Source organism: Mesoplodon mirus (assembly GCF_964341445.2).
Source record: "Mesoplodon mirus genome assembly, chromosome: 10".
NCBI lineage: Eukaryota > Metazoa > Chordata > Mammalia > Artiodactyla > Ziphiidae > Mesoplodon > Mesoplodon mirus.
Genome location: NC_138986.1, coordinates 41916165 through 41937359, shown reverse-complemented (window position 1 = coordinate 41937359; position 21195 = coordinate 41916165). Strand labels below are relative to the sequence as shown.

Sequence of the window (21195 nt, the reverse complement as noted above, 5' to 3'; positions counted from 1 at the left end):
CCCAGTTCATCTGCTTTTGAAACTTCTCAGGTCTAAATTTTTATTTGGCAGGCTTGTTTTTGTTTGTTTTGGCTTGTTTTGAAATGACATTGGAGATCTGGTGCTTGGGATTTCTTCTGTACCCCAGCCTTAGCAGGACACAAACAATCTCATTTTTCTATAGTGAGTGGGAGTTGCCTTTAACCCCCTGAGATTCTCATCTGACCCAGAGACTCCCAAGCTCCCTTCACTGACTAAAAAAGAACTTAGAATTGGTCGTGGGTGCTAAGAGGGCAGGGTGTGGTGACAACAGGCCCTCCAGTAAGGAGGGGACTCACTAGAGTCAGCGCCCGGCAGCTCTGATCACATCCACTTCCAGCATCACGCGCAAAAACGCTCTCATCTCAGCCACACCTGGAGGGCGTTCCTTCCACGTGCTAACACCAACCTTAGTGCTCCCCTCGGATAATCATAAGTCTCAAGGAGATAAAAAGCAGGGAAGGAGAGCAGCCTGCTGACCTTTACACTCTCCACTTGGCATCAAGATTTGCTGTTCTGCTTTTGGTCCTGGAATCCTAAATCCCTCTATTCTTGGGGGCAGGGCAACTTTTTAGGAGCAGTTCTGAAAACTGTTTCTCATAATTATACAAGCCTGACAACAAATTAGCTGCGGTTAGTTAGCACAATGACATGCACTACATCTATCCCTTAAATCCGATGATGAAATCAATGAAGGTTTTCAAACACACACATCTCAAAACTGACCTTAATAGTAAGATACGTCCTATTTTTGTCAGGTGCTTTCCCTACATGGCACAAAGCTCCCTCCAAGTCTCCTGGCTCCAAGGAGAAGCAGCCTCTTGTGTCTAGTCAACACTGAGAAACACTAGGAAAAGAAGAGAGAGAAATTGGGAAGTGTAGACAAATGGTCATTCCTCCCTCAAATGTCTTAAATTCAACAAATATTTATCAAGCATCAACTATGTGCCAGGAACTCTTCTAAGAATTGGTCCATCAGTGAGTAAAACAAACAGAAACCCCTGCCCTCACAGAGCTTACATTCTAGTGAGGGTAGACGGTGCCATGCTGAGGCAAAAAGAGAGATCAGTAACATTGATCCTGCCATTATTTAAAAATTTGATATTTTGCTCCTCGTGGATTTTTTTTTGTGTGTGTGTGTGTGCTTTGACTTTTAAAAGTATTGCATCAGGGCTTCCCTGGTGGCGCAGTGGTTGAGAGTCCGCCTGCCGATGCAGGGGACACAGGTTCGTGCCCCGGTCTGGGAGGATCCCACATGCCGCGGAGCGGCTGGGCCTGTGAGCCATGGCCGCTGAGCCTGCGCGTCCGGAGCCTGTGCTCCGCAACGGGAGAGGCCACAACAGTGAGAGGCCCGCGTACCGCAATGACAGCTCACAGCTGAGTCCCCGCCCCCGGAGATTACCCTCAGCCCAGAGCCCTAGCCCAAGGACAGGCCCTCTCCCCAGGGGCAGCCTACATCCGATGATTGATCCACGTGGAGAGAGAAGATCCCAGAACCCTAGAGGCCAGATGACAATGCTTAACTGTCAGAAGCAAGGTGGGAGTAAATGCCTCACTGAGAAGCAGGGTCAGAACAGCAGGGAGACACTCACAGAGCTGTGGAAGTGGCTGGAGCCCGGAGATGAGCTCCGAGATCAAACTATACACAGTGTTTTCAAAGCATAGTCTCTGACCAGCAGCATCAGCATTGCCTGGAAAATTGTCAGAAACCAATTCTCAGGCCCCAGCCCACTCTGGGGGGTGGGGACCAGGAATCTGCAGTTTAACACGGCCTCCAGGCAGGCACTCCAGATGCACTGGTCAAGAGAAAGGATCTAGAACAGGCTGAGGGCAGCTGTGCCAATAAAGTCAGAATTCTCTGACCAGCTTCTGGACCTGGATTAATTTTTGGACTCGGAGCCCGTTGACTGAAGCAAAGGTCAGGTCCTTAGGTAGAAGTACCCTGCAACACCTTGGCAAGACTATATGATGGTGATTACCCCAGTCCTTCTACAAAGGGCCTGGCAGGTATTTACTTGGGTAACTATACCCTGGGGAAAGGAAATAGCCCAATACTTAATACTTTGAGAACCATTGGATACAAGGTCTGAGTTGAAAAATGATACCCAGTATGATAAAAACATGTTCCCCCGGTAGAAAGAATGTGTGTGGGGGCCAGGTAATAGATGGACCCAGGTCTACTTCAGAGTAGGCTGAAATAGATAATACTTGGAAGTTGCCAGAACACTCACATATCCACACTGGTTCCTTAGCCTGTGAATAAAAGTGGGAAAGGACCAGTGGGAGCCTCTGAAGCTGCCCCTCTCCTCCCGCTCTGAGCAAGACTGCGAATTACACACATCCCGAGGCAAAGAGCAGAAACTAGCGCCACCCTTGAAGACCTAAAGGAAGCAGAGTGGTGGTCCCCATCAATTTCCATTTAATTCATCAGTCTGGCCTCTACAAGAATTAGATCGGGGAAAATGTCAGCAGAGTACCCCAAGCTCCATTAACCTGTAGCGCCAACGGCAGCTGTTGTGCCAGATGTGGTATAAGCCACAGCCGTGCGCCTACCCCTCAGCCCCCCACCCCCTGCCCACAGCAGCTGATCTGGAGGCAGCAAATGATACTCAGGGTCTCTCTCCTCTACCATCCATTCTAGATTTCCCTCACCCCTGGTTAGCACCTGTGACAGACAATAAACTAAATGAGTAAATGTTATAGTATGTCAGATGATAAAAATGCTACAGAAAAATTAAGTAAGGGGAAGAATGTTTTGCAATTTTGAAGGTAGGTAGGCTTCATTGAAGTGACATTTGAGCAAAATCCTGAAGGAAGTGAGGAGTGATTACCTTCAGGGAAAAAGCACCCCACAGTTAGAAGAGCAAGTGAAAAAGCCCTGGGGCTGCTTCATGTCTGGAGAATTATAGGAACCAGCATGGTTAGTGTTTGATGTCAAAAAGGTAGCACGTAGGGCCTCCCTGGTGGCGCAGTGGTTGAGAGTCCGCCTGCCGATGCAGGGGATACGGGTTCGTGCCCCGGTCTGGGAGGATCCCATATGCCGCGGAGCGGCTGGGCCCGTGAGCCATGGCCGCTGGGCCTGCGCATCCGGAGCCTGTGCTCCGCAACGGGAGAGGCCACAACAGTGAGAGGCCCGCATACTGCAAAAAAAAAAAAAAAAAAAAAAAAAAGGTAGCACGTGGCCAGATGTGCAGGGCCTTAGAGATCAGTATTATATGGACTTTGGCTTTTACCCAGGATGAGATGGGAGCTGCTGGAGGGTTTGAGATAAGAAGTAATATTACCTGACAGGTTCACTCTGATTACTGTGCTGAGACTAGTAGGGAAGCACAGTGAGAGTATAGTGGTTTGGACTGGTGTGATAGCAGCAAATGTGGTGAGAAGCGTACAGATTCTGGATATATATATTTTTTTCTTTTTAAAGATTTTTTTTTTGATGTGGACCATTTAAAAAATATATTATTATTTATTTATTTATTTTTGGCTGCGTTGGGTCTTCGTTGCTGCACGTGGGCTTTCTCTAGTTGCAGTGAGCGGGGGCTGCTCTTCCTTGCAGTGCGCGGGCTTCTCATTGTGGTGGCTTCTCTTGTTGTGGAGCACCGGCTCTAGGTGTGAGGGCTTCCGTAGTTGTTGCACACAGGCTCAGGAGTTGTGGCTTGCGGGCTCTAGAGCGCAGGCTCAGTAGTTGTGACGCATGGGCTTAGGTGCTCCGCGGCATGTGAGATGTTCCCGGACCAGGGCTTGAACCCGTGTCCCCTGCACTGGCAGGCGGATTCTTTTTTTTTTTTTTTTTTTTGCGGTATGCGGGCCTCTCACTGTTGCGGCCTCTCCCGTCGCGGAGCACAGGCTCCGGACGCGCAGGCCCAGCGGCCATGGCTCACGGGCCCAGCCGCTCCGCGGCATATGGGATCCTCCCAGACCGGGGCACGAACCCGTATCCCCTGCATCGGCAGGCGGACTCTCAACCACTGCGCCACCAGGGAGGCCCGGCAGGCGGATTCTTAACCACTGCGCCACCAGGGAAGTCCCTGGATATATTTTAAATAGAGATTCCATAGGATTTGCTAACAGATGGGGTGTGAGGTACAAGAGAAAGTAAATGGTCAAGGATGACTCAAGTTTTTGGCCTAAGCAATTGGAAGGATGGAGTCTCTAATTTCCCAAGATGGATAAATCTGGGAAATGAACACATTTGATGGGGACAAGATCAGGAGTATTATCTGAAATATGTTGAGGTGGAGGTATATTGACTAGGAGTTGGATAGAGGAGTCTGGAGTTCAGGAAAGGAATCATCAGCTGACCAATAGGTTTGGGGAGCCCTAAGACTCAATGAGAACATTAAAGGTCTGGGAGAGAAGGAGAAACTAGGTAAGGAGAAGAAAAGCTGAGGAGACCAGAAGAGGTTAGTAAGGAAAACCACAGGCATGTGATGTCCTGGAGGCCATGTGACAAAGGATTCCAGGGAGGGGACAGGAGTCAGCCGCACCGAATCAAGTAAGATAACTGCTGCTCAGTGATCACTCAGGCCTGGAACCCAATTCGCCCGATTCCCAATTTTGCTGTGCTACCAGTCGCCTTGATGCATCAGTAGGCACTGAAAAAGTTAGATCTGAAATATTAAGCAGTCTTTCAACACTGGTTTATTATGGAAGCCCTAAATTAAACCAGTTTTGTCCCCACATAGAAGTGTGCCTGATGCAAATAATTGCTTTCTGGTGGTTCGATTGAGCCAAGGCTTAAGGTTCCAACAAAACATAAAGAAGAGCGGCCTAAAAACCATTTACACTCACAAGATAAATAACTTACACCCTACTCCTCAGTGAGGTCAGGCCCAGTGTGCATATCCTATTTCCCTTGTTCTATATCTTGCATCAGAGTATTTACGTAGACACATGAACAGTTTACTTGAGTTTAAACTAACATTTCTGTCAAGTTCACGTTTACAAATATTACTTTCAGATGCATTTTTAAGCCTTTAAGAGGGAAGATGGTGGAACTGATATAAGAACAACAGAAGAGTTACCACAGCTTCCTGTGTGTGTCCTCTGAGTGGCAGTGAAGGGCATGAGTGTGGGTAATGCTCCCCCGTATACCTGGGGTGGAGGGGCTGCTTCGCCACTTGCAAGATGGGTCATAGACAGCAAAACCTCTACTGGAGAGAGTACTGATGTGAGCCAGGAGCCTTCTTTTACCTTTTCTGAATGTTAACAGTATGGAAAGCAGACATGGAAAATGTTATTCTGAACACTGAGGAATACACACTGGCCTCACCTTCCACATTTTTTTTTTTTTTTTTTTTTGCGGTACGCGGGCCTCTCACTGTTGTGGTCCCTCCCGTTGCGGAGCACAGGCTCTGGACACAGGCTCAGCGGCCATGGCTCACGGGCCTAGCTGCTCCACGGCATGTGGGATCTTCCCGGACTGGGGCACAAACCCGTGTCCCCTGCATCGGCAGGCGGACTCTCAACCACTGCACCACCAGGGAAGCCCGCCTTCCACATTTTGAGTTTGTCAGATTTGGAACTAGGGTGTCTGATAAGCTGCATCTGAAAGGTTAACCTGGTCCCAGGTAGTCCCTAGACTTAGACATTCATCAGGGTAGGTAGGTTCTGAACACCCACGTGTTGTGGACTGGCTGAAAGTGAGCTCTAGGGAACTTCCTTGTGGCTGACCTAAGATTTTCTCTAGAACTGTTCTTCCAGTAATTCCACCAGCTAGGCAGCTTTAGCACTAGGGGAAGGCATAGAAATCAAATACAATACACACGAAAGAATACGTAGGTTTGCAAGAATTAAAACCTGTCAGTCAAGAATAGATCTCTAGGGCCTCCCTGGTGGCGCAGTGGTTGAGAGTCCGCCTGCCAATGCGGGGGATACGGGTTCGTGCCCCGGTCTGGGAGGATCCCATATGCCGCGGAGCGGCTGGGCCCGTGAGCCATGGCCGCTGAGCCTGTGCGTCCGGAGCCTGTGCTCCGCAACGGGAGAGGCCGCAACAGTGAGAGGCCCGCGTACAGCAAAAACAAACAAACAAACAAAAAAAGAATAGATCTCTATTATTATAGTTTTGGTATACCTTCAAAAAAAGTTTAAAGTTTGGCTGAGTTAAGCCAAAGAGTTAAAGGTATCAGAATAATATGCTTGTTTTGTCTGTATTTCTAAGAAACGCTAAAAATTAAAATAATAAAATCCCTATTATAAATTTTAGAATACCACATATACACTGAAAAGTATATCTTTAACAATGTCAGAAAACTCAACTCTTTTATGTAGTTATGATAGAATTAAGATCCTGGTTTGGTCCTCTCACAAAGAAAATTAAGTACAGCTTTTATTGTGTTTAAATAATTTTACATTATTAAAATGTTTTCAAGGAGTACACTGGCCTGAAAAAACTATATCCTGACATGTTGATTCAGAATTAAAGGTTATTTTTACACTTTCCTTTATTGGCTACAAATATGATTTTTGAGACTGTACATATTTCCCCTGAGACATCTGTGTTTTTCCTTGGTACGCACATTAAATACCATATAAGAGAAAGTCTTAGTGGTTGTGAAATCACACAGTATAAAAAAAAGTAGGACACAGCAGGATAAAATGTGACCTTAGGACATTAAACATTTTCAGTTCTGAAACTAAGGGACCCCACAGTAGTAGTAGTACTGACTTCCCTGTGCATCCCCAAAGCCCTGTGTTCGGCCTTTAATACCGTTTGTCACGAAAGGAATAAAGTGCCTTAGGGGTAGTGGATTCTATGACTTGAGTTGGGAAAAAAAATAAAATGAGTCTGGAACAACATGCTGTTGTTTTCAGATAGCATGGGTGCTTTTGGGAAAGTCAGAGTCTTAAAAGGACATTGGTGTGAACATAAAGGGACTTCCCATTGACCGAGTTGTAAGAATTTGCACATCAAAAACAAGTACAGAGGTGGTCATAGCACGAAAGTAAGCTGTGACAGAAGTTTATTTTTTTTTAATAAGTAGGGGAGCATTCATATTGAGTAGTTTATTTCTTCTAATAATTATGTCTGTTTATAATATTTACATATATAGTTATTGCTCTCTGGGTAAGTACTGAAGAATAAACACATGGAACTTGTAACTTGACCAAATGATCCTGGCAGAAGAAGGTACTAAAAAAAAGTAGGGTGGATTTATTAGCACAAATAATAGGACATATGGTGAGATAATACCAGGTAGAAGATGGCATAGAGGGTCATATACAGTAACTAAGGAAGACGGACAATTCAACACTGTATTTTAAAATATGAATTACTCAGCATCCTGAAGAGACAAGTTAACTTCGTGAAACTAAGTGCACTACAATCAAGATTGAAATGAGGGGCTTCCCTGGTGGCGCAGTGGTTGAGAATCTGCCTGTTAATGCAGGGGACACGGGTCCGAGCCCTGGGATGGGAGGATCCCACATGCCGCGGAGCAACTAGGCCCGTGAGCCACAACTACTGAGCCTGCGCGTCTGGAGCCTGTGCTCCGCAACAAGAGAGGCCGCGATAGTAAGAGGCCCACGCACTGTGATGAAGAGTGGCCCCCACTTGCCACAACTAGAGAAAGCCCTCACACAGAAACGAAGACCCAACACAGCAATAATTAATTAATTAATTAATTAACTCCTACCCCCAACGTCTTTAAAAAAAAAAAAAAAGATTGAAATGAAAAATGAAAGCTCTAGAATACAACCATATTAAATGATAAAAAACAGATCAAAATACCCTAATGGTAAATCAAGAGGTTAGGAATTATCAGCCATGCCCAGCTTAATACATCATTACTGCAAAAGATACGAAGTTTCAAAGACAAAAATTTATAAGAAAGAAACATAAAAGTTTACCATAAAAAAAGTCAGCTCGACACTGTGGCTCAAGTTTGAAATAGCCTAGTCTTCACAATCAGACCATATCCAGGCCAAGAATCACCAGTCAACAACCCAGATGCTTTGCTTTTCCTTTAGTTCTCGTAAGAATGCTAAAACTCAGGGAAGTACTAATACTTAAAGATTAGGAATATATCACATTAAGAATCATACTACACTGGGAAGTTAGTAAAGTACAGAAATAATGAAGAAATGACCTAAACCATAGCCTTGATGTTTTAGGATAGGTTTATGTGAATGTGCAATAACTTATAATCACTGCTTATGTATGTTGTTCATCAGCTGCTTAAGGTGTCTGAGGATTTCAAGACTCATCCATACTAAATTTGTACTCCTAGTTTAAAATTTTTCAGAAAATTTAGTCAATTTTGGAATTAATGTTTAAACGCTCAAGAAAAACTGAGATTCCTGATTTTTTTTCTGTATGAATTTAATGAAGTGATCATTAGACAAAGTACATATAGTTTTCAGTATTCCTCATGTCTAAAGTCCCTCAGACAATGAAAGAATCTATTATCATTTTCCAAATTCAAACTTCAGAAGAGAACGTCTATAATTATGAAATCCTAACAACCCTTGCTAGAATCTAAAAGAAAAAGTTACTCTAAAAGCATTTAAGACGAAGCTTGAGTGGCCTTTTCCTACCAAACACAGTTATTGCTTGGTTCTAAAGACAAATGAATCATAACTTAGTAGGAGTCATGTTTCCATGTTAACCACTTGGATGGATGCCATGATATATGACTGAGACTACTGCACGCTCTCTTCTTCCAACTGTAGGATTTAAATTGTATTGAAGGTAAGTCCCCAAGACATAAAAAAGAATCTGAAGCACAAAGTGTTGGCTCAAGAAAGAAAGGAAAACTCAAAAGGTCAATACCCCAAGAAAGCTACTATTTGACCAGTGGCCAGATCTCTATGACTATCATGCAACTGTGAGAAGACCTCTCAAAGAAACAAAAGCTTCAGTCATATTTAATCTGACACTTGAGAATAAATACAAAAAAATTAGAAAAAAATCACATGATTTTGGCAAATCATAATAAATATTTACACACTCAGCACGTCTTGGGTGAGAAAAAAAAAACACAGAAAAAAACAAACAAGCAGAAAAAGAGTTCATCTGACTTGTCAGCACTGTGAGTGTTACCTTCCTGGCATTTGCTCCTGAGTGAATGAAGGGATCGCAGGAAAACCTACCGCCTAAAAAAAAAACCACCAAACCCAAACAAAACAAACAGAAACATCTTTGGGAATATAAGTACTCTGTTTGCAAAAATCAAGTACAATTGTTAATTAATTAGATTCAATTAGATTCAAGCACTGGTATCACACTGACTTTCACTGATTGTACAGCTTTTCAAATCATGAAGATAAACCTGAATTTATAAAACCTGATGGGGGGGCTGGTGTTCAGAATGGCGCCCAATATGGTCAATACGTCTATATATCCATAAACACCATGTTGATATCCTGAAGGTGCTGGCTTGAGTGGACGAGGGTGAAACTTGACCAGAAAGCTTTTCATGATTATGGCTTTTTTCTCATTTCTTCATCCCAATCAAAGTCTAATGGTTCACTGTCTAGTTCCGGTAAAGCGAAGAGAGATGTTTTGGAAAGACTCAGTCTCTCGGTGGATCCCCCCAGCTGAAAAGTTTTCCTTTTCCTGCCAAGCACTGTAGCTGCGGTCACAAGAAGAGGGCTGGGGCCTCCCTCACCCGGGTTCTTACTTTCAGGAGGAGGAGGGGCTTCTGATTTGGATTCAGAGGGGGAAGGAAAGGAGAAGTTTGCCAATCTTGCTAATGTGCAAGCATGAACCTTGCCACTTTTACTATGGCACGAAACCTCTTCCTTTCTGTCCCTTTCAGAAGGAAGATGGAAACGTCCAGTGTTGCTCCCAAGCTCTAATTCAGGCTGGACAGCTCCCTTTGCAGGGGCACATTCCCTCTTCTCTCTTGGTCCGTCTTTGTCCGGTGGCTGCCGTGACACCTCCTTTGTCTTATCTTGCAGCTGAGCTGGGCTTCTGATTTCTGAGGTAGAGGCCAGCTTTTCTGGACCCTTCCCAGGCAGAGCTGCTTTTCCTCTTGCTCTACGTTGGGGAATTTCAGGACTCTGAACTGCTGTTTTACTTGTGCCAGGAGACACATGGCTGCAATCTTCAGGAGAGTGGATCAGTTTTGACTTCTGTTTGAAAGTAAATTTTGCCAGTTTGGCCACAGGGGGACCCGGACTCTCAACACTTTCAAGGTGGGGCTCTTGCACCCGAGCAAGGGATTTCTGTCTCTTTCTTTTGGGAGTTCCAAGCACTCTCTCTGGGCTCTGTACAGGAGTGGGCCGAGGATGAGGAGAGTTTGTGGGCTGCGAGGGCGGCCTGGCGGGATTCCTGCACAACTCCTGGGCCCTCTCCTTGCGCAGCCTGTGCAGTTTCCTGGGGACGTGATGAGTCACTACTGAGTCTGGCTCATCAGCAGATACTGCTGCTTCAGAAACCATTGCTGCCTTTTTTGCCTTTTCACCCTCAAGGCTGTCTGGCCTCAATGGAGCTTCTGTCTCTTCTGGTGTTGGAAGCGGTCCAGTTTCCAGTTGGCTCCTTTGGCCTGGCTCCCTTTTTTCCTTACCCTGAGATTTGCTGTTGGACATTTTCAAAGCCATTTCCCCCCCACTTGTTTTGGGACTAGGAGACACAGGAACAGTGTTTTTAGGTTCCATCGGATGAGTTGCTATGGAGTCAAACCAGTCCAAACTGTCATCTTGGCTATTTTTGTGCTCGGCTGAATGCCTTCTACTTGTCAGTCTATCAGGCCCCAGATGGGATGGGGGACTGAGAAGTGGGCTTCCCCCGGGACTGCCTCCAGTAGAGGACAGATGTGTGCTACAGTTCACTTCCTGCTGAGCTGATGGTCTGAGCTTTGATTCTTCCCCTGGATCATCTCTCAGGGACCCTGAAGTCGTCTCTGCTTCCATTGTCCGTGGCTGGTGTTGACACACACTCTGATTCTGTAACCTGTAGAAGATAAGGAAAACGTGTACTGCTTTAATCTTTTCATTTCTTTATTCTCTGAGATGCCATCTAAGGGTTTAAGTCCAATATAATTCCGGGTTAATACGACATACAGTCCCTTAGAGCAGCAGGAGGAAATTATACTTTCATCAGGATAGAATTCAAGTGTTCTGATAATCATTCTAATTTGACCTAAAACGGTAGTAAAATAAAGAAAATGAAGTAGCAGGTTTGTGTACATATTTTCAGATCTCTCTGAAAGTCCATTTCATTCATTTGAGAATGCTCAGTCTTCTCTCTCGTGTTAAATGTTCTCCTACAGGACAGACTGGTGGCTATGTGCAGAGTCGCTGATTACGGACCAAGAGAAGTGGCTCGAGTTGTTTGGTAGCCAGTCTGCAGATCTGAACCAAAGTGAAAGACTATAGTTTACGAGCTCCTCACATCTCTTGACTTAACTGAGGTACTGAATTTTCGTGCATCTGAAAAATCACCTTCCTCAGGAGAAGGCAGACTGTGACTCCTCCGTGCTGTGGTCCCTGCCCCTCCAGCAGCCACCTGCATGGCAGACCTCCTCCAGGCACCTGTGACCTCTTCCCTGCCTAGCCCAGCCACGTTTCAGCATGTGTTCTGGGCAGCCACTCTCCATTAGACTGATACAGAGTTGAAACCTACTGACCTGCCCAGAAGGCAGAGCTCATCTTGTGATATTCGTTTTAAACTGGAATAATGCCAGAGGACCAATTTCTAACAGGGATTGTAGCTTCTCAAAAGGAGGTCCCTTAGAAAGCCCTTCCTAACAACCTAGAAATGCCTTCTCAGTATAAGGGGCAACATGACTCTGCTTCCGTGCACTAAATCCAAACAGAAACTACACCAAAAAGCAGATGAGTAAATTATTCTAAAGGTTATGGGTAATCATAGAAAAAGGAACAGAAGAAAATATGTTAAAATTAAATGGATTTTAAACTTAAATATATTTAAATACATTAACATGTTAATGATAGCTCTCTCTGGGAAATAAGATTATGTCTGATTTTTTCCTTATTAATTTATTATTGCTACTTTCAAAATACTCTATAAAGAATGTGCATTCACTTCCGGGTAAGATGGCGGAAGAGTAAGACGCGGAGATCACCTTCCTCCCCACGGATACACCAGAAATACAGCTACACGTGGAACAACTCCTACAGAACACCTACTGAACGCTGGCAGAAGACCCCAGACATCCCAAAAGGCAAGAAACTCCCCACATACCTGGGTAGGGCAAAGCGGAGAGATCCGCACACAGAGGATCGGTGCCGAGCGGCACTCACCAGCCCGAGAGGCTTGTCTGCTCGCCCGCCGGGGCACGCAGCGCTGGAAGCTGAGGCTCGGGCTTCGGTCAGAGCGCAGGGAGAGGACTGGGGCTGGTGGCGAGAACTCAGCCTGAAGGGGGCTAATGTGCCACAGCTAGCCGGGAGGGAGTCCGGGAAAACTCTGGAGCTGCCGAAGAGGCAAGAGACTTTTTCTTCCCTCTTGGTTTCCTGGTGCGCGAGGAGAGGGGATTAACAGCGCTGCTTAAAGGGGCTCCACGGACGGGCGCGAGTCGTGACTGAAAGCGCGGAGCCCAGTGACAGGCGTGGGACGCTGGGGCTGCTGCTGCCGCCGCCAAGAAGCCTGTGTGCGAGCGCAGGTCACTGCCCACACCGCCCTTCCGGGAGCCTGTGCAGCCCGCCACTGCCGGAGTCCCGGGATCCAGGGGCGGCTTCCCTGGGAGAACGCACAGCGCGCCTCGGGCTGGTGCAACGTCACGCCGACCTCTGCCGCTGCAGGCTCGCCCCGCACTCCGTGCCCCTCCCTCCCTCCCGGCCTGAGTGAGCCAGAGTCCCCGAAGAGGCTGCTCCTTTAACCCTGTCCTATCTGAGCGAAGAACAGACGCCCTCCGGCGACCTACACGCAGAGGCGGGGCCAAATCCAAAGCTGAGACCTAGGAGCTGTGAGAACAAAGAAGAGAAAGGGAAACCTCTCCCAGCAGCCTCAGAAGCAGCAGATTAAAGCTCCACAATCAACTTGATGTACCCTGCATCTGTGGAATACATGAATAGACAACACATCATCCCAAATTGAGGAGCCCGGAGTCAGTGCTGTGCCTCTGAGGTGGGAGAGCCAACTTCAGGACACTGGTCCACAAGAGACCTCCCAGCTCCACATAATATCAAACGGCGAAAATCTTCCAGAGATCTCCATCTCAACACCAGCACCCAGCTTCACTCAACGACCAGCAGGCTACAGTGCTGGACACCCTAAGCCAAACAACTAGCAAGACAGGAACACAACGCCACCCATTAGCAGAGAGGTGGCCTAAAATCATAAAAAGTCCACAGACACCCCAAAACACACCACCAGACGTGGACCTGCCCACCAGAAAGACAAGATCCAGCCTCATCCACCAGAACACAGGCACTAGTCCCCTCCACCAGGAAGCCTACACAACCCACTAAACCAACCTTAGCCACTGGGGACAGACACCAAAAACAACAGGAACTACGAACCTGCAGCCTGCAAAAAGGAGACCCCAAACACAGTAACATAAGCAAAATGAGAAGACAGAAAAACACACAGCAGGAGAAGGAGCAAGATAAAAACCCACCAGACCTAACAAATGAAGAGGTAATAGGCACTCTACCTGAAAAAGAATTCAGAATAATGATGGTAAAGATGATCCAAGATTCTATTTCCCAGATACAAAATCTTGGAAATAGAATAGACAAAATGCAAGAAACAGTTAACAAGGACCTAGAAGAACTAAAGATGAATCAAGCATCGATTAAAAACACAATACATGAAATAAAAAATACTCTAGATGGGATCAATAGCAGAATAACTGAGGCAGAAGAACGGATAAGTGAGGTGGAAGATAAAATAGTGGAAATAACTGCTGCAGAGCAAAATAAAGAAAAAAGAATGAAAAGAACAGAGGACAGTCTCAGAGACCTCTGGGACAACATTAAACGCACCAACATTCGAATTATAGGGGTTCCAGAAGAAGAAGAGAAAAAGAAAGGGACTGAGAAAATATTTGAAGAGATTATAGTTGAAAACTTCCCTAATATGGGAAAGGAAATAGTTAATCAAGTCCAGGAGGCACAGAGAGTCCCATACAGAATAAATCCAAGGAGAAATACGCCAAGACACATATTAATCAAACTGTCAAAAATTAAACACAAAGAAATCATATTAAAAGCAGCAAGGCAAAAACAACAAATAACACACAAGGGAATCCCCATCAGGATAACAGCTGATCTCTCAGCAGAAACTCTACAAGCCAGAAGGGAGTGGCAGGACATACTTAAAGTGATGAAGGAGAAAAACCTGCAACCAAGATTACTCTACCCAGCAAGGATCTCATTCAGATTTGATGGAGAAATTAAAACGTTTACAGACAAGCAAAAGCTGAGAGAGTTCAGCACCACCAAACCAGCTTTACAACAAATGCTAAAGGAACTTCTCTAGGCAAGAAACACAACAGAAGTAAAAGACCTACAATAATGAACCCAAAACAATTAAGAAAATGGGAATAGGAACATACATATCGATAATTACCTTAAACGTAAATGGACTAAATGCTCCCACCAAAAGACACAGAGTGGCTGAATGGATACAAAAACAAGACCCATCTATATGCTGTCTACAAGAGACCCACTTCAGACCTAGAGACACATACAGACTGAAAGTAAGGGGATGGAAAAAGATATTCCATGCAAATGGAAACCAAAAGAAAGCTGGAGTAGCAATTCTCATATCAGACAAAATAGACTTTAAAATAAGGACTACTAGAAGAGACAAAGAAGGACACTACATAATGATCAAGGGATCGATCCAAGAAGAAGATATAACAATTGTAAATATTTATGCACCCAACATAGGAGCACCTCAATACATAAGGCAAATACTAACAGCCATAAAAGGAGAAATCGACAGTAACACACTCATAGTAGGGGACTTTAACACCCCACTTTCACCAATGGACAGATCATCCAAAATGAAAATAAATAAGGAAACACAAGCTTTAAATGATACATTAAACAAGATGGACTTAATTGATATTTATAGGACATTCCATCCAAAAACAACAGAATACACATTTTTCTCAAGTGCTCATGGAACATTCTCCAGGATAGATCATATCTTGGGTCACAAATCAAGCCTTGGTAAATTTAAGAAAATTGAAATTGTATCAAGTATCTTTTCCGACCACAATGCTATGAGACTAGATATCAATTACAGGAAAAGAGCTGTAAAAAATACAAACACATGGAGGCTAAACAATACACTACTTAATAACGAAGTGATCACTGAAGAAATCAAAGAGGAAATTAAAAAATACCTAGAAACAAATGACAATGGAGACACGACGACCCAAAACCTATGGGATGCAGCAAAAGCAGTTCTAAGAGGGAAGTTTATAGCAATACAATCCCACCTTAAGAAACAGGAAACATCTCGAATAAACAACCTAACCTTGCACCTAAAGCAATTAGAGAAAGAAGAACAAAAACATCCCAAAGTTAGCAGAAGGAAAGAAATCATAAAAATCAGATCAGAAATAAATGAAAAAGAAATGAAGGAAACGATAGCAAAGATCAATAAAACTAAAAGCTGGTTCTTTGAGAAGATAAACAAAATTGATAAACCATTAGCCAGACTCATCAAGAAAAAAAGGGAGAAGACTCAAATCAATAGAATTAGAAATGAAAAAGGAGAAGTAACAACTGACACTACAGAAATACAAAAGATCATGAGAGATTACTATAAGCAACTCTATGCCAATAAAATGGACAACCTGGAAGAAATGGACAAATTCTTAGAAATGCACAACCTGCCAAGACTGAATCAGGAAGAAATAGAAAATATGAACAGACCAATCACAAGCACTGAAATTGAAACTGTGATAAAAAATCTTCCAACAAACAAAAGCCCAGGACCAGATGGCTTCACAGGCGAATTCTATCAAGCATTTAGAGAAGAGCTAACACCTATCCTTCTGAAACTCTTCCAAAATATAGCAGAGGGAGGAACACTCCCAAACTCATTCTACGAGGCCACCATCACCTTGATACCAAAACCAGGCAAGGATGTCACAAAGAAAGAAAACTACAGGCCAATATCACTGATGAACATAGATGCAAAAATCCTCAACAAAATACTAGCAAACAGAATCCAACAGCACATTAAAAGGATCATACACCATGATCAAGTGGGGTTTATTCCAGGAATGCAAGGATTCTTCAATATACGCAAATCAATCAATGTGATACACCATATTAACAAACTGAAGGAGAAAAACCATATGATCATCTCAATAGATGCAGAGAAAGCTTTCGACAAAATTCAACACCCATTTATGATAAAAACCCTGCAGAAAGTAGGCATAGAGGGAACTTTCCTCAACATAATAAAGGCCATATATGACAAACCCACAGCCAGCATCGTCCTCAATGGTGAAAAACTGAAACCATTTCCACTAAGATCAGGAACTAGACAAGGTTGCCCACTTTCACCACTCTTATTCAACCTAGTTTTGGAAGTTTTAGCCACAGCAATCAGAGAAGAAAAGGAAATAAAAGGAATCCAAATTGGAAAAGAAGAAGTAAAGCTGTCACTGTTTGCAGATGACATGATACTATACATAGAGAATCCTAAAGATGCTACCAGAAAACTACTAGAGTTAATCAATGACTTTGGTAAAGTTGCAGGATACAAAATTAATGCACAGAAATCTCTGGCATTCCTATATACTGATGATGAAAAATCTGAAAGTGAAATCAAGGAAACACTCCCATTTACCATTGCAACAAAAAGAATAAAATATCTTGGAATAAACCTACCTAAGGAGACAAAAGACCTGTATGCAGAAAATTATAAGACACTGATGAAAGAAATTAAAGATGATACAAATAGATGGAGAGATGTACCATGTTCTTGGATTGGAAGAATCAACATTGTGAAAATGACTCTACTACCCAAAGCAATCTACAGATTCAATGCAATCCCTATCAAACTACCACTGGCATTTTTCACAGAACTAGAACAAAAAATTTCACAATTTGTATGGAAACACAAAAGACCCCGAATAGCCAAAACAATCTTGAGAACGAAAAATGGAGCTGGAGGAATCAGGCTCCCTGACTTCAGACTATACTACAAAGCTACAGTAATCAAGACAGTATGGTACTGGCACAAAAACAGAAAGATAGATCAATGGAACAGGATAGAAAGCCCAGAGTTAAACCCACGGACATATGGTCACCTTATCTTTGATAAAGGAGGCAGGAATGTACAGTGGAGAAAGGACAGTCTCTTCAATAAGTGGTGCTGGGAAAACTGGATAGGGACATGTAAAAGTATGAGATTAGATCATTCCCTAACACCATACACAAAAATAAGCTCAAAATGGATTAAAGACCTAAATGTAAGGCCAGACACTATCAAACTCTTAGAGGAAAACATAGGCAGAACACTCTATGACATAAATCACAGCAAGATCCATTTTGACCCACCTCCTAGAGAAATGGAAATAAAGACAAAAATAAACACATGGGACCTAATGAAACTTAAAAGCTTTTGCACAGCAAAGGAAACCATAAACAAGACCAAAAGACAACCCTCAGAATGGGAGAAAATATTTGCAAATGAAGCAACTGACAAAGGATTAATCTCCAAAATTTATAAGCAGCTCATGCAGCTCAATAACAAAAAAACAAACAACCCAATCCAAAAATGGGCAGAAGACCTAAATAGACATTTCTCCACAGAAGATATACAGACTGCCAACAAACACATGAAAGGATGCTCAACATCTTTACTCATTAGAGAAATGCAAATCAAAACTACAATGAGATATCATCTCACACCAGTCAGAATGGCCATCATCAAAAAATCTAGAAACAATAAATGCTGGAGAGGGTGTGGAAAAAAGGGAACACTCTTGCACTGCTGGTGGGAATGTGAATTGGTACAGCCGCTATGGAGAACGGTATGGAGGTTCCTTAAAAAACTACAAATAGAACTACCATATGACCCAGCAATCCCACTACTGGGCATATACCCTGAGAAAACCATAATTCAAAAAGAGACATGTACCAAAATGTTCATAGCAGCCCTATTTACAATAGCCCGGAGATGGAAACAACCTAAGTGTCCATCATCGGATGAATGGATAAAGAAGATGTGGCACATATATACAATGGAATATTACTCAGCCATAAAAAGAAATGAAATTGAGCTATTTGTAATGAGGTGGATAGACCTAGAGTCTGTCATACAGAGTGAAGTAAGTCAGAAAGAGAAAGACAAATACTGTATGCTAACACATATATATGGAATTTAAGAAAAAAAAATGTCATGAAGAACATAGGGGTAAGACAGGAATAAAGACACAGACCTACTAGAGAATGGACTTGAGGATATGGGGAGGGGGAAGGGTAAGCTGTGACAAAGTGAAAGAGCGGCATGGACATATATACACTACCAAACGTGAGGTAGATAGCTAGTGGGAAGCAGCCGTATAGCACAGGGAGATCAGCTCGGTACTTTGTGACCGCCTGGAGGGGTGGGATAGGGAGGGTGGGAGGGAGACGCAAAAGGGAGGGGATATGGAAACATATGTATATGTATAACTGATTAAATTTGTTATAAAGCAAAAAATTAAATAAAATAAAATTTAGAAAAAAAAAAAAAAAAAAAAAAAAAAAAAAAAAGAATGTGCATTATTGCTTACAATTGGGAAAAAAAAATACCTGAAAATTATTTTGGGCTATAGTCACTGGTAGACTTGGGAACATCAATACAGGAAAACCTAGGTTCACTGTAGTCACAGCCAGACAAAAGCAAAACAACAACAACAAAACCCCAAATAGCTTTCAAAATTACTACTATCTAGTATACTTTCAGTATCAAATTGAGGTCAGGGATACTCGTAATTGTTAACGCTCCATAACTTTAAAAATTTATGGGAATTTTAAGGGTAGAATAATTTAGCCCTACTATCTTAGTCTGATTCTGATGTGGGAAATTAATTTCTCCACTATTTAAATTCTGCATTTTAGTATACCTCCTAAGACATCTTTACACGCTGTTTTTGTTTTTGTTTTTTTAACATCTTTATTGGAGTATAATTGCTTTACAATGGTGTGTTAGTTTCTGCTTTATAACAAAGTGAATCAGCTATACATATACATATATCCCCATATCTCCTCCCTCTTGCGTCTCCCTCCCACCCTCCCTATCCCACCCTTCTAGGTGGTCACAAAGCACCGAGCTGATCTCCCTGTGCTATGCGGCTGCTTCCCACTAGCTATTTTACATTTGGTAGTGTATATATGTCATTGCCACTCTCTCACTTCGTCCCAGCTTACCCTTCCCCTTCTCCGTGTCCTCAAACCCATTCTCTACGTCTACGTCTTTATTCCTGTCCTGGCCCTAGGTTCTTCATAACCTTTTTTGTTTGTTTGTTAAGATTCCATATATATGTGTTAGCATACGGTATTTGTTTTTCTCTTTCTGACTTAATTCACTCTGTATGACAGACTCCATCCACCTCACTACAAATAACTCAATTTGGTTTCTCTTTATGGCTGAGTAATATTCCATTGTATATATGTGCCACATCTTCTTTATCCATTCATCCGTCGTTGGACACTTAGGTTGCTTCCATGTCCTGGCTGTTGTAAATAGAGCTGCAATGAACATTGTGGTACATGACACTTTGAATTATGGTTTTCTCAGGGTATATGCCCATGAGTGGGATTGCTCGGTTGTTTTGAGATGGGTAGAACAGCCACCATGTGAGGCTGGCTGTCACTAGTAAAGCATTTTCCCAAATAAGAGTGATAAAAATACAAACTGTATTATTAACATGTGCTCTCCTTAAGAAATAGAAAGCTCTTTCCCAAGGGGATAAACCCACGTGCTACTGGGGGTTTTCCCTCTTGCTAAGCTTAGCTTTAGAGTGTGTCTTGGAGGTAATTCAGTTCCTTTGCGGGGCAACTGGCTTTGCTGCTGTGAGGATCAGCTCCGGAACATGCCCTTGCATTACAGAGAAATACCAGAAGAAAAAAAACATTTTAAAGGCCACTTTAAGGTCTATCTTTTAGACCATCACCTACTCTTTTTTTGTTTTCCTTCTTTCCCTCCAGGAGGGTCATTTTGAATTTGGTAAGTCCAATTGCTATTTTTCTATCACACAACACTGGTTCTGAGCCTCACATCCCTTCTTTCCTGAATCCAGCATGTCAGTTTAGGGTAGTCAAAATGACTAGTTTCTGGTCACTCAAAATGAGCATCCTTTCCAAAAGCAAAGCCAACCCCAGGACAGGCCTGAAAAGGATCAGCTACATCAAACTATAAAAGAACCAGAGGAAGAGCTTTTATCGTGAGAAAGCCAGGAGACCAAAAAAAAAAGAGTCTGATTTTAGACAAAGTGCAAGTTTACTGCAGGCTGGCACCTGGGTATTAGTGGGACAAAACCAGTCCCCACACTTCCCCAAAAGGCAGTGCTGAGGTTTTATAAACAGAACAAGAACACTGCTGGATGAAGAGAGTGAGCAAATAGGAGAGAAACGCCAGGAAAAGAATTCTCGAGGTTTTACTTAAACAGTCAGTAATCCCAGTGTGCTCCCCAAATTCTCGCTGTACAGCTGCTCTGCCCCCACATGCCCTCCATTCACCAGCCCCCAGCTTTGAGATCAACACCGGTAACCAGATGCAGGTCAGTCAGTAACCCACTCACACGAATGAGGAAGAGGCCCAATGGACACACTTGCCATCCCTCACTCTTGCTTCACAGGCACAGACTCAAAGGCAGGCTTTTTAGAAGCTCACATATTTAGGGAGCATGCAAATATGAAAGTCCAGGCAAAAATTCTTTAGGTAATGTGTGTGACATGTTCCTTCCCACATGTCCACATTTTAACAAGTCACTAGAAAGGAGAGTTTTGAAACATTGCTGTTGTCATTCCTGAGTTGTTCCCCTGTAGGATGAAAAGCAGTTCCTTCATGGTCTTCCCTGGTGGCAAAATCCCAGTGTGAATAACGCCATAAAATCAGTCATTTATTCAGTAGTCCATGTGAGGCACTGTGCTGAGTCCTGATACTAAAACAGAATATTTAAAATAACTGTCGGGACTTCCCTGGTGGCACAGAGGTTAAGAATCCGCCTGCCAGTGCAGGGGGACACGGGTTCGAGCCCTGGTCCGGGAACATCTCACACGCCATGGAGCAACTAAGCCCGTGCGCCATAACTA

The 21195-nt window shown here is 43.4% G+C and overlaps 1 protein-coding gene across 4 annotated transcripts in view; it reads right to left on the bottom strand.

The window, feature by feature from the left end:
* LOC309810975 (DNA helicase MCM9-like) overlaps nt 1-21195 on the bottom strand; it is a 133250-nt gene that overhangs the window by 34993 nt on the left and 77062 nt on the right. For 2 of the 4 annotated variants that reach the window (XM_082633385.1, XM_082633386.1), the window contains one exon: nt 8870-10912. The exons of 1 other annotated variant lie outside the window; for it this stretch is intronic. In XM_082633385.1, the coding sequence (XP_082489511.1) occupies nt 9439-10912 (1474 nt within the window). In that variant the 3' untranslated portion in view covers nt 8870-9438. Of the gene's footprint in view, nt 1-8869; nt 10913-20736; nt 21045-21195 lie in introns of those variants that run through there. One more of the 4 variants, XM_082633387.1, reaches the window with a different exon arrangement.